Here is a 14,638-nt window from a genome sequence, read left to right on the forward strand (position 1 = left end):
ATCAAGAAAAAGGTAAATCAGACAATCAAGAAAAAGATGTTGAAGAAGATTCTGGTAAATCAAAAAAACATAGAAAGGAAGACGAGAGCAAGAGAGAAGCTCGTTTATTCCTACAAAAGTATTTGTATTTTCAATTCGGATGGGATGCTGATTCTTTCGATGAAAAAATAATCAAAAATATCAAAGCATATTCTTTCATTCTTGGCCTGATAAATATGAATGAAACTTTTCTATACTCTGTTAGAAGAGGAGGAACGAATCTGGATATTTTGATGGATTCGGCGGATAAGTTACTTTTAACTTATCAATACCTACTCAAAAAAGGAGTATTGATTATCGAACCAATTCGCCGGTATGTAGAAATTGATGGACAATTTATTCTATATCAAACTATAAGTATTTCATTGGTTCATAAAAATAAACATGAAATTAATCAAAGACGCAAAAAAAAAAAAAGACGCAAAAAAAAAAACTATATTGAAAAAAATAATTTTGATGAATCCATTGCAAGACATCAAAAAATGACTGAAAATAAAGACAAAAATCATTATGATTTGTTTATTCCTGAAAATATTTTATCCCCTAACCACCGGAGAGAATTGCGAATTCGAATTTCTTTCAATTCAAGGGATAAAAATGGTATGCATAGAAATCCAGTATTTTTAAATAATGTAAAAAACTGTGGTCAAGTTTTGAATAAAAACAAACATCTTGATAGTGATAAAAAGAAACTAATTAAATTAAAGTTCTTTCTTTGGCCCAATTATCGATTAGAAGATTTAGCTTGTATGAATCGCTATTGGTTTAATAGTAATAATGGCAGTCGTTTCAGTATGGTAAGGATACATATGTATCCGCGTTTGAAAATTCGTCAATGGTACATTTTTCCATATATTATGATTGAAAACCGGATTGATTAATTTTATTTGAAAAAATTATAAAGTTCATAACGAACTTAAAATCATTGTGCATATTAAAATGAATGGTATTATTATTATTACTGATCAGTAAAATTCACATTCAAAAAAAGGGGGAGAGAAATTTTTGTTTTATGGTAAAAAATTCATTCATCTCAGTTATTTTTCAAGAAAAAAAAGAAGAAAACAAGGGGTCCGTTGAATTTCAAATAGTCAGTTTCACCAATAAGATACGAAGACTTACTTCACATTTGGAATTGCACAAAAAAGACTATTTATCTCAGAGAGGTCTACGTAAAATTCTAGGAAAACGTCAACGGCTTCTGTCTTATTTATCAAAGAAAAATAACATACGTTATAAAGAATTAATTAGTGAGTTGGATATTCGGGAATCAAAAAATCGTTAATTTGATTGAATTAGTCGATTTATTATATTTTTCATTTTGATGTACTTCTTTTCGTTTTCAACAATTCATGTAAGAATGAATCGAGGAAAAACTTATGAATCTATCAGCTACAGAAAAAGACCTTATGATAGTCAATATGGGACCTCACCACCCATCAATGCACGGTGTTCTTCGTCTCATCGTTACTCTAGATGGTGAAGATGTTGTTGACTGTGAACCAATATTAGGTTATTTACACAGAGGAATGGAAAAAATTGCGGAAAACCGAACAATTATACAATATTTGCCTTATGTAACACGTTGGGATTATTTAGCCACTATGTTCACGGAAGCAATAACCGTAAATGGACCAGAACAATTGGGCAATATTCAAGTCCCTAAAAGAGCCAGCTATATCAGAGTAATTATGTTGGAGTTGAGTCGTATAGCTTCTCATCTATTATGGCTTGGACCTTTTATGGCCGATATTGGTGCACAGACCCCCTTTTTCTATATTTTCAGAGAAAGAGAATTAGTATATGATCTATTCGAAGCTGCCACCGGTATGAGAATGATGCATAATTATTTTCGTATCGGAGGAGTAGCGGCCGATCTACCCTATGGCTGGATAGATAAATGTTTGGATTTCTGTGATTATTTTTTAACAGGAATTGTTGAATATCAAAAACTTATTACGCGAAATCCTATTTTTTTAGAACGAGTTGAAGGGGTAGGGGTTATTGGTGGAGAAGAAGCAATAAATTGGGGTCTATCCGGCCCAATGCTACGAGCCTCTGGAATCAAATGGGATCTTCGTAAAGTTGATCATTATGAGTGTTACGACGAATTTGATTGGGAAATCCAGTGGCAAAAAGAAGGAGATTCATTAGCTCGTTATTTAGTCCGAATCAGTGAAATGACGGAATCCATAAAAATAATTCAACAGGCCCTGGAAGGAATTCCGGGGGGTCCCTATGAGAATTTAGAAATCCGATGTTTTGATCGAGAAAGGGATCCAGAATGGAATGATTTTGAATATCGATTCATTAGTAAAAAACCTTCTCCTACATTTGAATTACCGAGACAAGAACTTTATGCGAGAATGGAAGCCCCAAAGGGAGAATTAGGAATTTTTCTGATAGGAGATCAAAGTGGTTTTCCTTGGAGATGGAAAATTCGCCCGCCGGGTTTTATCAATTTGCAAATTCTTCCTCAGTTAGTTAAAAGAATGAAATTGGCTGATATTATGACGATACTAGGTAGCATAGATATCATTATGGGAGAAGTTGATCGTTGAAATGATAATTTATACAACAGAAGTAGAAGATATCAATTCCTTTTACAGATTGGAATCCTTAAAAGAGGTCTATGGGATCATATGGATGTTTGTCCCTATTTTGACTCTTGTATTGGGAATCACAATAGGTGTACTAGTAATTGTATGGTTAGAAAGAGAAATATCTGCAGGAATACAACAACGTATTGGGCCTGAATACGCCGGCCCTTTGGGAATTCTTCAAGCTCTAGCAGATGGAACAAAACTGCTTTTCAAAGAGAATATTCTTCCATCTAGAGGAAATACTCGTTTATTCCGTATTGGACCGTCTATAGCAGTCATATCCATTTTACTAAGTTTTTCAGTAATTCCTTTTAGCTCTCGCCTTATTTTAGCCGATCTCAATATCGGTATTTTTTTATGGATTGCCATTTCAAGTATTGCTCCTGTTGGACTTCTTATGTCAGGATACGGATCAAATAATAAATATTCCTTTTTAGGTGGTCTGCGAGCTGCTGCTCAATCGATTAGTTATGAAATACCATTAACTCTATGTGTTTTATCAATATCTCTACGTGCGATTCGTTGAAATATAAACTTTTCTTTTCCCTATTCCTTTCGTTCTATAAAATAAGCTGAATGGATTGAATAGATATCTTCGTTATTTTATTATCCTTCAGGTTGATAAACTAAATTAGATAGTTATATATGAGTGAAAGAAAGCAGCTTATAAATTCGCAGTAAATTAAACAAAAAAAAATTTAATCTCATTTCCTATGTACAAGAGTTAAGTGGAAGAAAACATAAGTGGAAGAAGTCTTTACCCCAAGACGGGTTGATTAGTCAATCTAGCTTGAAGCGGGCTCAAAAGATCAACCGTATAGAGTTTTGGCTATCCTTTGTATAGATTCCCATACATGTATTGCCAAACCAAACGGGGGATTGAACAAAAAAATGAGTGGATGGTTAGGAACACCAAAATACACAAAGGATTAGTAATGGAGATTATGTAAATTATATAAAAAGGATATTTCTGGATAACATAAAAAGAATACTAATTGGGGCTTTAAATTAGTAGAAATGAGTAGGCAGTACTACCCACGATTCCGGTCCAGAGTATGCTCCTATCCACCGATTAAAGTAATGACTATCAGGAACGAAATAATCCTTTACTATTTTTTAGTTTAAGCCCCCATTCGTAATTTTCTCAGATCAGAAAGAAGAATAGGAACGAAAAAGAAAGAATAAAAAATAAATATTTTTTTTTTTTTTATTCTTTCTTTCATATATATAGAGAGATATAATCTGTGTCATGATTTATGAGCTAATGTAATATTTAATTTTTTTCGTAATCGAAAACAATGGGTTGAAATATCTATTGATATTTCTACAAGAAGTATTTTATTGAAGGCTTAAGTTATTACTCAACAAATAAAAATTGAAATTAGTAACGGGCGAGATCAATTCAGAAGCACTTTTTTTATTCTTCATAATATAGCAGACAGAATTCCATTGGTATAATTTTGGACCTTCCAATCCATTTTTTCTCTATCTATTCTACAACCATACGAAGAGAAATAATACTGATTCGGTCCTTAAATTTATTTGTGACCCACGAGGAGCCGTATGAGTTGAAAACCTCATGTACGGTTTTGGACTAGCGATGGGAACAGTGATGTTATCATCGACTATAATTATCTAACAGCTCAAGTACAGTTGATATAGTTGAGGCGCAATCAAAATATGGGGTTTGGGGATGGAATTTGTGGCGTCAGCCAATAGGGTTTATCGTTTTTCTAATTTCTTCTCTAGCAGAATGTGAGAGATTACCTTTTGATTTACCAGAAGCCGAGGAAGAATTAGTAGCAGGGTATCAAACCGAATATTCGGGTATCAAATTTGGTTTATTTTATGTTGCTTCCTATCTAAATCTATTACTTTCTTCCTTATTTGTAACAGTTCTTTACTTGGGGGGTTGGAATATTTCCATTCCGTACGTATTCGTCCCTGAGCTATTTGAAATAAATAAAATGAATGGAATCTTTGGAACGACAATTGGTATCTTTATTACATTAGCTAAAACTTATTTGTTTTTGTTTATTTCTATCGCAACAAGATGGACTTTACCTAGGTTAAGAATGGACCAATTATTAAATCTTGGATGGAAATTTCTTTTACCCATTTCTCTCGGTAATCTATTATTAACAACTTCTTTCCAACTTCTTTCACTGTAAAGAAAAAAAGAATACGAGATTCATGACTTGGTTCAAACAAGAGAAAGAAACAAACATAAAATTATTCATAGATATTCACGATATGTTCCCTATGGTAACTGGGTTCATGAATTATGGCCACCAAACAGTCCGAGCAGCAAGGTACATTGGTCAAGGTTTCATGATTACCTTATCCCACGCAAATCGTTTACCTGTAACTATTCAATACCCTTATGAAAAATTAATCGCATCAGAGCGTTTCCGTGGGCGAATCCATTTTGAATTTGATAAATGCATTGCTTGTGAAGTATGTGTTCGTGTATGCCCTATAGATCTGCCTGTTGTTGATTGGAAATTTGAAACGGATATTAGAAAAAAACGATTGCTTAATTACAGTATTGATTTCGGAATTTGTATATTTTGTGGTAACTGCGTTGAGTATTGTCCAACAAATTGTTTATCAATGACTGAAGAATATGAACTTTCTACTTACGACCGTCACGAATTGAATTATAATCAAATTGCTTTGGGCCGTTTACCAATGTCAGTAATTGACGATTATACAATTCGAACAATTTTGAATTCGCCTCAAAGAAAAACTGAGTAAGTAAACCTCCTATTCTATTAAAGAGAAATTTCCAATTCTTTTAAGGTTCCGTTTTGGTTTAAGTTAAAAGAATATTTGGTTTGACTTAAAAGAATGAGGCCTTTACTCTTTGTTTGGTCAATAAATAAAAATTCAATTACAAATTAACTGGTTGATAAGAATTTCGAATTCATTTTTCTTGAAAATCTATTAATATATTCGTAATTATTTCGAAATATATAGTTTCAAAAAACAAAATACCCTTTCGAACCGAACAAAAAAAAAGAATTAAAAACGAAACAATAATTGTACTTAGATCAATTCACACCTAATAGATTAGGATTTTATTCAATTAGGAACGTATCATAAAAAAAAAATTCCTGGTCGGGTCAATAAGATCATGAAAAGCATTTCGATTTATTTATCTCTTATTTTACATATAATGGATTTGCCTGGACCAATACACGATTTTCTTTTAGTTTTTCTGGGATCGGGTCTTATATTAGGGGGCCTGGGAGTGGTATTACTTACCAATCCAATTTTTTCTGCCTTTTCATTGGGATTGGTTCTTGTTTGTATATCCTTATTCTATATTCTCTCAAATTCTCATTTTGTAGCTGCTGCCCAGCTTCTTATTTATGTGGGAGCCATAAATGTTTTAATCCTATTTGCTGTGATGTTCATGAATGGTTCAGAATATTATAAAAATTTTAATCTGTGGACCATTGGGAATGGCCTTACTTCGTTGATTTGTACAAGTATTCTTGTTTCGCTAATTACTACTATATTAGATACATCATGGTACGGGATTATTTGGACTACAAGATCAAACCAAATTATAGAACAAGATTTGATAAGTAATAGTCAACAAATTGGAATTCATTTAGCAACAGATTTTTTTCTTCCATTTGAATTCATTTCACTAATTCTTTTAGTTGCTTTGATAGGTGCAATTGCTGTGGCTCGTCAGTAATAAATCTTTCTAACTAGGAATAGCAAGCAATCCAAATTAAACTTTTTTCTGTCTTATCGCATCTATTTTCCTTGAATTCTTGTTCGTGTATAAAATATAAAATAGAAATTCGTTTATTCGAGATATTTCCAATATATTCTTTTTGTTATATTCTATTCTAGTCAATCAAATCCGTTGAATTATTGTTCATATTAAAATGAATCGAAATTGATAAGGAGTTGGTCAATGATGCTCGAACATATACTTGTTTTGAGTGCCTATTTATTTTCTATCGGTATTTATGGATTGATCACGAGTCGAAATATGGTTCGGGCCCTTATGTGTCTTGAACTTATACTGAATGCGGTTAATATAAATTTTGTAACATTTTCTGATTTTTTTGATAGTCGGCAATTAAAAGGAAATATTTTATCAATTTTTGTTATAGCTATTGCAGCCGCTGAAGCAGCTATTGGATCAGCTATTGTTTCCTCAATTTATCGTAACAGAAAATCAACGCGTATCAATCAATCAACTTTGTTGAATAAGTAATATTAATAATATTAAATTATAAGATTCACCAATTTGAATTAGCATGTCCAATATGTTGGAATCTACATCATGTTTTCGAAAACGTAAGAAATCAAAGTATCTTGGTCCTTTCTTATGAGTTGATCCCGAAGGAAATTGATTAGAAAATTTCTGGTAAATCGTTGATTCATCTGGTGTTTAACTATAATGATTCATTTACAAGTTTACTAGATTGAAATTTTATGATGTTCAAAAAATTATAGATCCCATGTCACATTCAGTAAAAATTTATGATACATGTATAGGGTGTACTCAATGTGTCCGAGCCTGCCCCACCGATGTGTTAGAAATGATACCTTGGGATGGATGTAAAGCTAAGCAAATTGCTTCCGCTCCAAGAACAGAAGACTGTGTTGGTTGTAAGAGATGTGAATCCGCTTGTCCAACAGATTTCTTGAGCGTTCGAGTTTATTTATGGCATGAAACAACTCGAAGTATGGGTCTAGCTTATTGATACGTTCCCGAAAACCCCACTTGAATACATTTTGAATCCATTTTATTTTTTTTTTACTGAAAAAACCCGTGCTCAAAAAAAATCTTTTTTGAGCACGGGTTTTTCTGGTCCAAGTGCATCTTGTCTTTACCACGAATTATTTTCCTTGGTTAACAATAATTGTAGTTTTACCAATATCTGCAGGTTCTTTAATTTTCTTTCTTCCTCATAGAGGAAATAAGCTAATTAAGTGGTATACTATGTGTATATGCATATTTGAACTCCTTCTAACAACCTATGCATTTTGTTATCATTTCCGATTGGACGATCCATTAATCCAGCTGGAGGAAGATTATAAATGGATAAATTTTTTTGATTTTTACTGGAGATTGGGAATAGATGGACTTTCTATAGGGCCCATTTTACTGACAGGATTTATCACTACTTTAGCTACTTTGGCGGCTTGGCCAGTTACTCGAGATTCGCGATTATTCCATTTCTTGATGCTAGCAATGTACAGTGGTCAAATAGGATCATTTTCTTCTCGAGACCTTTTACTTTTTTTCATCATGTGGGAGTTCGAATTAATTCCCGTTTATCTACTTCTATCCATGTGGGGGGGAAAGAAACGTCTGTACTCGGCTACAAAATTTATTTTGTACACTGCGGGGGGTTCCATTTTTTTATTAATAGGAGTTTTGGGTATCGGTTTATACGGTTCTAATGAACCAACATTAAATTTTGAAACATTAGCTAATCAATCGTATCCTGTCGCACTGGAAATCATATTCTATATTGGATTTCTTATTGCTTTTGCTGTCAAATCGCCGATTATACCCTTACATACGTGGTTACCAGACACCCATGGGGAGGCACATTACAGTACTTGTATGCTTCTAGCCGGAATTTTATTAAAAATGGGAGCGTATGGATTAGTTCGCATCAATATGGAATTATTACCCCACGCTCATTCCATATTTTCTCCCTGGTTGATAATAGTGGGTACAATGCAAATAATTTATGCAGCTTCAACATCTCTTGGTCAACGGAATTTAAAAAAAAGAATAGCCTATTCCTCCGTATCTCATATGGGTTTCATAATTATAGGAATTGGCTCTATAACTGATACGGGACTCAACGGAGCTATTTTACAAATAATATCTCATGGATTTATCGGTGCTGCACTTTTTTTCTTGGCAGGAACGAGTTATGATAGAATGCGTCTTTTTTATCTCGACGAAATGGGTGGAATGGCTATTCCGATTCCAAAAATATTTACGATGTTCAGTATCTTATCGATGGCTTCTCTTGCATTACCGGGCATGAGTGGTTTTGTTGCAGAGTTGATAGTCTTTTTTGGAATAATTACCAGCCAAAAATATTTTTTAATGCCAAAAATACTAATTACTTTCGTAATGTCAATTGGAATGATATTAACTCCTATTTATTCATTATCTATGTCACGTCAAATGTTCTATGGATACAAGCTATTTAATGCTCAAAGTTCTTATTTTTTTGATTCTGGACCACGAGAGTTATTTGTTTCGATCTCTATCTTTCTACCAGTAATAGGTATTGGTATTTATCCGGATTTTGTCCTCTCATTATCAGGTGAGAAGGTCGAAACTATTCTATATAATTATTTTTATAGATAGTTTTGATGAATAAAACAAAAAATCAAAAAGTAATCCTATGATTTTTAAAATTGTTCGTTGTACAGTGAAAAAAAAAAGAAAGAAGTCTTTTTTCTTCTCTTAAGTTTAAGTTAAGTAAAAAAAGGTAAAAGAATTAAATTGAATTTTAATCAGACATCTTTGGCTTTTGTTAGAACCTTTTGAATCAAGTAGTGGAGTGATTCAAAAGGTTCTTGACAGCTTACAATAAGTTTTCTTATATATACGCTGTCCTATCTTAGTATTTGTTAGGCTTAGCCTTTTTATTCAATTCAATTAGATGTTAATGTAAATGAACCATAACTATGTAAACCTATTCCTAATAGATTGACCCCAAAATAGCATATCCAAATTATAAGAAATCCCATAGAAGCCACAAGTGCGGAATTTACACCTTCCAAATTTTTATTTGTTCGGGTATGTAAATAAATCGCGAATACGGTCCAAGTAATAAATGCCCAAGTTTCCTTTGGGTCCCAATTCCAATATGATCCCCACGCCTCATTAGCCCATACGGCTCCCGAAAGAATTCCTATGGTTAAAAAGATAAACCCGAGACTAATAATACGATAACTCCAACGATCCAATTGTTGAGTCAATTGATACCTGTAAAAATTTTTAGAAGAAAGAAAATAAGTGTTTAATAAAACATTGCTTCTTTCATTCATGTATTGGATTTCGCCAAACGAAAATGACTGATTTAATAAATTATTGTTTTTACCAATAATTTTTATGGCTTTTCGAAATGTAATGACTAGAAGAGCTACTGATAATAATGATCCACATAAAAGAGCTGCATAGCCTAATACCATCATACTTACGTGCATCATTAACCACTGGGATTGGAGAGCAGGCGCTAATATTGCGGATTGATGCATTTTGGTTAAAAGACCCGAAGTGGCAAAGCCTTGGGTAAAAATAACACTTGGTGCGGTTATTGCGCTTAAATCATTTTTACGCTTTTTAAAATAGTAAACCATATGAATAAGGGAGAAACCCCATGAAAGAAAGATTAATGATTCATATAAATCACTTAATGGGAAATGTCCTGAATAAATCCAACGAGTGACTAATAATCCTGTTATACAGAAAAAGGTAACTATCATGCCCTTTTCTGATGAATCATATAGTCCTACGACTTCATCGACTAATAAGAATAAGGTTAAAAAATGAATTGTAATTACAATTGAAACGACCGAAAAGGATATATGAGTTAATATATGCTCTAAAGTTGAAAAAATCATAAGAATTCTGAAAAAAGCGAGGGTTTCTAGATTTTATGGAATGGAAATCAGGAATTAAATTCATTATAGGACTTATTCTATCTCTTTTAGAAGATACTATGCCGCTACTCGGACTCGAACCGAGATGCTCTAGCACTGCTTCCTAAGAGCAGCGTGTCTACCGATTTCACCATAGCGGCTTGCTCGAAATCATAATAAGCCATTTTTTATTCAATCGTCGAGATTGAAGGTGAAGGGGTCAATTCAATGTAAAATGTAAAAGAAGCATTTAATTTAAATTGATGAATAAAAACTCGTTTAAATAGCAATTTGAAGGTTCAAAAAGAATCTTTATTATTTATCGTTTTATTTAATTATCCTTTTTTTTATTTAATATTTAATTTAATATTTAATTATTTCAACAGAGATTTTATAGTTTGTGTTTTCCTAAAAGAGAACTCCTCTATTGTAACTAAACTAACTAGTTGTAACTTCAATTCATAGATAGAATTCAACAAAAAAATGTTCTTTATCATTTTAATTTTTTAATGATTCATCTCTCATTCTTTTATATGATTTTTATGAATCTATAAAAAAAAAAATGCTTATCAATTGAATGAATAAATGAATGAAAAAATATTATTTTTAGAGATCACAATTTCAGCACCACATCCAATGATTTCAAAAGATTTATGTAATTTGCATAGCTTTGTATTAATCGTTAGGATTTTGCGTTTTAAGGATTTATCAAACCAACTAGATATTGGGTTGTACACGTTACGTTATATAAAAAGCGTTTCGATTCCTGTCATAATTGTACCATACTTCAAAAAAGTATTTCGAATTTCGAATTCTAAAAATATGTCTTGATTCATCTTCTTATACAAACATAGAATTTTTTTAGATCATTTTAAATTGATACATTATTTGTATATCCACTAAATTATAAAGGGAGTTTTCTCAATTGGGTTGAAAGCAAGGGAAGGATATATAGTAATTCAGAGAAATAATGATTCATAAAGTTACAAAATTGAAACTTAATGGATTAGTTTCAACAACCCAGTTAAAGCTCTTATATATATGTGCTCCGATATAGCTATAGTATAAATATACAAATTTTTATTATTTAATTATTTAATTATTTATTATTATAAATTGAAATTGAATATTATAAAAATAACAAATTATTATAACACTAAGATACCAAATGGGGCGATGGGGAAAATGAGAATCCCCATCCCGGAAATGAAAAAAAAAAAGATATTCAAAAAAGAAAACCTTTGTATCTTATTCGAGTTAAACCAATTCAGATTAAAAAAAAATTATTTGTCGTACAAAAAAACTTTTTGAATTACCCGTAAAAATAGATCTCGATAATGAAAAAGCTTTCAACGCCGCCCAATATCCTTTCTTTTTCCAAACATTTTTTCGAATACGCTTTTTTGATGTAGAAGTACGTTTTTTTGGAACTGCCATTCAAAAAAAAGGTTATTTAGTGCTATAGTTGGATGTCAAAGACATCTATTTTTAAAACAAAATGATCGGTGTCTTTATGTCATTATTTATCTATTCCTATAGATTTTCTAGATTAATAGATTTTCTAGATTATAATTATCTATATACTACTATATAAATTTCATAAGAACTAAATAGAGATGGGAAAATAACATAAAATGCTTCTATTCTAGAAAAAAAAAAAAAAAAAAATATGATATAACCTTTTTTTATTTATATTCCATACACTATCCAGAAAAAAAGAAGAATTTGTATTTAATTTATTGGTACCTTTCTTTTTTATATCTCCATTCAAATCTATAGGATAGATTAGGATCTATTATGATATATAAATTGAATTGATGAAATCAAAAAAACGTAAAAAAGAGTCTTTCCTTCTCTATCTCTGCCTATTTTTTTTGTCGTCCTACATTTATAATTTATACATCTCCATTTATACACGAAAAATACATCAAAACAAAAAAATGTAAAAAAACCATTTTATTTACCTAATAAAAAACAAACTTGAATTTTTTTCTATTAATTGGTAATTGGTCAAGCTCGAAGAGAGAGTATGCCCAATTTTCATTTTCAATCAAATTCGAATGAGACTCGTAATTAATCTGTTAAAGGATACATAATTTTGAAAAAAAAAAAGAATATTTTTTTTTTCCATTAGTAACTCGGTGATATCATTTGATTACTTCTAACTTCGAAATTTGAATATTTTTGAAATATTTGAGAAAGATTAAAAGATTAATAATAGAAAATTCCAGTTAACTTTGTAATATCTTGATTGTATTATTGCTCCCTTTCCATCAAAAGAGATAAGAGCCGGTGAATCAGAAACGATTAATTAAGAAAGAATAAGAAAAAAGTTTTTATGGAGCATACATATCAATATTCATGGATCATACCTTTTGTGCCACTTCCAATTCCTATTTTAATAGGAATGGGACTCTCTACTTTTTCCGACGGCAACAAAAAATCTTCGTCGTATGTGGGCTTTTCCCAATATTTTATTGTTAAGTATAGTTATGATTTTTTCGGTCGATCTGTCTATTCAGCAAATAAATAGAAGTTCTATCTATCAATATGGATGGTCTTGGACCATCAATAATGATTTTTCTTTCGAGTTTGGCTACTTTATTGATTCACTTACCTCTATTATGTCAATATTAATCACTACTGTTGGAATTTTTGTTCTTATTTATAGTGACAATTATATGTCTCATGATCAAGGATATTTGAGATTTTTTGCTTATATGAGTTTATTCAATACTTCAATGTTGGGATTAGTTACTAGTTCTAATTTGATACAAATTTATATTTTTTGGGAATTGGTTGGAATGTGTTCTTATCTATTAATAGGGTTTTGGTTCACACGACCTGTTGCGGCAAACGCTTGTCAAAAAGCGTTTGTAACTAATCGGATAGGCGATTTTGGTTTATTATTAGGAATCTTAGGTTTTTATTGGATAACGGGAAGTTTCGAATTTCAAGATTTGTTCGAAATATTTAATAACGTGATTTATAATAATGAGGTTCATTTTTTATTTGTTACTTTATGTGCCTCTTTATTATTTGCCGGCGCAGTTGCTAAATCTGCGCAGTTTCCCCTTCATGTATGGTTACCTGATGCCATGGAGGGGCCTACTCCTATTTCGGCTCTTATACATGCTGCCACTATGGTAGCAGCGGGAATTTTTCTTGTAGCCCGCCTTCTTCCTCTTTTCATAGTTATACCTTACATAATGAATCTAATATCTTTGATAGGTATAATAACAGTATTATTAGGGGCTACTTTAGCTCTTGCTCAAAAAGATATTAAGAGGGGTTTAGCCTATTCTACAATGTCCCAACTGGGTTATATGATGGTAGCTCTAGGTATGGGGTCTTATCGAGCCGCTTTATTTCATTTGATTACTCATGCTTATTCGAAGGCATTGTTGTTTTTAGGATCCGGATCCATTATTCATTCCATGGAAGCTATTGTTGGATATTCTCCAGATAAAAGCCAGAATATGGTTTTTATGGGCGGTTTAAGAAAGCATGTGCCAATTACACAAATTGCTTTTTTAGTGGGTACACTTTCTCTTTGTGGTATTCCACCCCTTGCTTGTTTTTGGTCCAAAGATGAAATTCTTAGTGACAGTTGGTTGTATTCACCGATTTTTGCAATAATAGCTTGGTCCACGGCCGGATTAACAGCATTTTATATGTTTCGGATCTATTTACTTACTTTTGAAGGACATTTAAACATTAATTTTCAAAATTATAGTGGCAAAAAAGGTAGCTCCTTCTATTCAATAAAACTATGGGGTAAAAAAGAAGAGCAAACAATGATTAACAGAAATTTTCCTTTATCCCCTTTATTAACAATGAATAATTTATTAACAATGAATAATAATGAGAAGCCATATAGAATTGGTGGTAATGTAAAAAAAGGGGCTCTTATTACTATTACGAATTTTGGCTACAAGAAGGCTTTTTCTTATCCTCATGAATCGGATAATACTATGTTATTTCCTATGCTTATACTGGTTCTATTTACTTTTTTTGTTGGAGCCATAGCAATTCCTTTTAATCAAGAAGGAATACATTTGGATATATTATCCAAATTATTAACTCCATCTATAAATCTTTTACATCAAAATTCAAATGATTTTGAGGATTGGTATCAATTTTTAACAAATGCAACTTTTTCAGTGAGTATAGCTTGTTTTGGAATATTTACAGCATTCCTTTTATATAAGCCTTTTTATTCATCTTTACAAAATTTGAACTTACTAAATTCGTTTGCAAAAAGGGGTCCTAAAAGAATTTTCTTGGATAAAATAATATATTTGATATACGATTGGTCATATAATCGTGGTTACATAGATACGTTTTAT

General features: G+C 31.6%; 1 protein-coding gene across 1 annotated transcript; it reads left to right on the forward strand.

Moving 5' to 3' along the window:
* Window positions 1-984: 984 nt before the first annotated feature.
* Window positions 985-5,651, forward strand: LOC149509778 (NAD(P)H-quinone oxidoreductase subunit H, chloroplastic). The gene is made up of 2 exons (XM_089757664.1): window positions 985-3,154; window positions 4,275-5,651. The coding sequence occupies exon 1, from the start codon at window positions 1,419-1,421 to the stop codon at window positions 2,598-2,600; it is 1,182 nt and encodes a 393-aa protein (XP_089613790.1). The 5' UTR covers window positions 985-1,418; the 3' UTR covers window positions 2,601-3,154; window positions 4,275-5,651.
* The last annotated feature ends 8,987 nt before the right edge of the window (window positions 5,652-14,638 follow it).

This window comes from Durio zibethinus, unplaced genomic scaffold (genome assembly GCF_047325235.1).
Source record: "Durio zibethinus cultivar Kanyao isolate XHJ-2024 unplaced genomic scaffold, ASM4732523v1 HiC_scaffold_113, whole genome shotgun sequence".
In the NCBI taxonomy this organism is placed as follows: Eukaryota; Viridiplantae; Streptophyta; class Magnoliopsida; order Malvales; family Malvaceae; genus Durio; species Durio zibethinus.

What these genes read in the sequence shown, in the direction of transcription:
- LOC149509778 (XM_089757664.1), top strand. Translation starts at nt 1,419, where the DNA reads ATGAATCTATCAGCTACAGAAAAAGACCTTATGATAGTCAATATGGGA.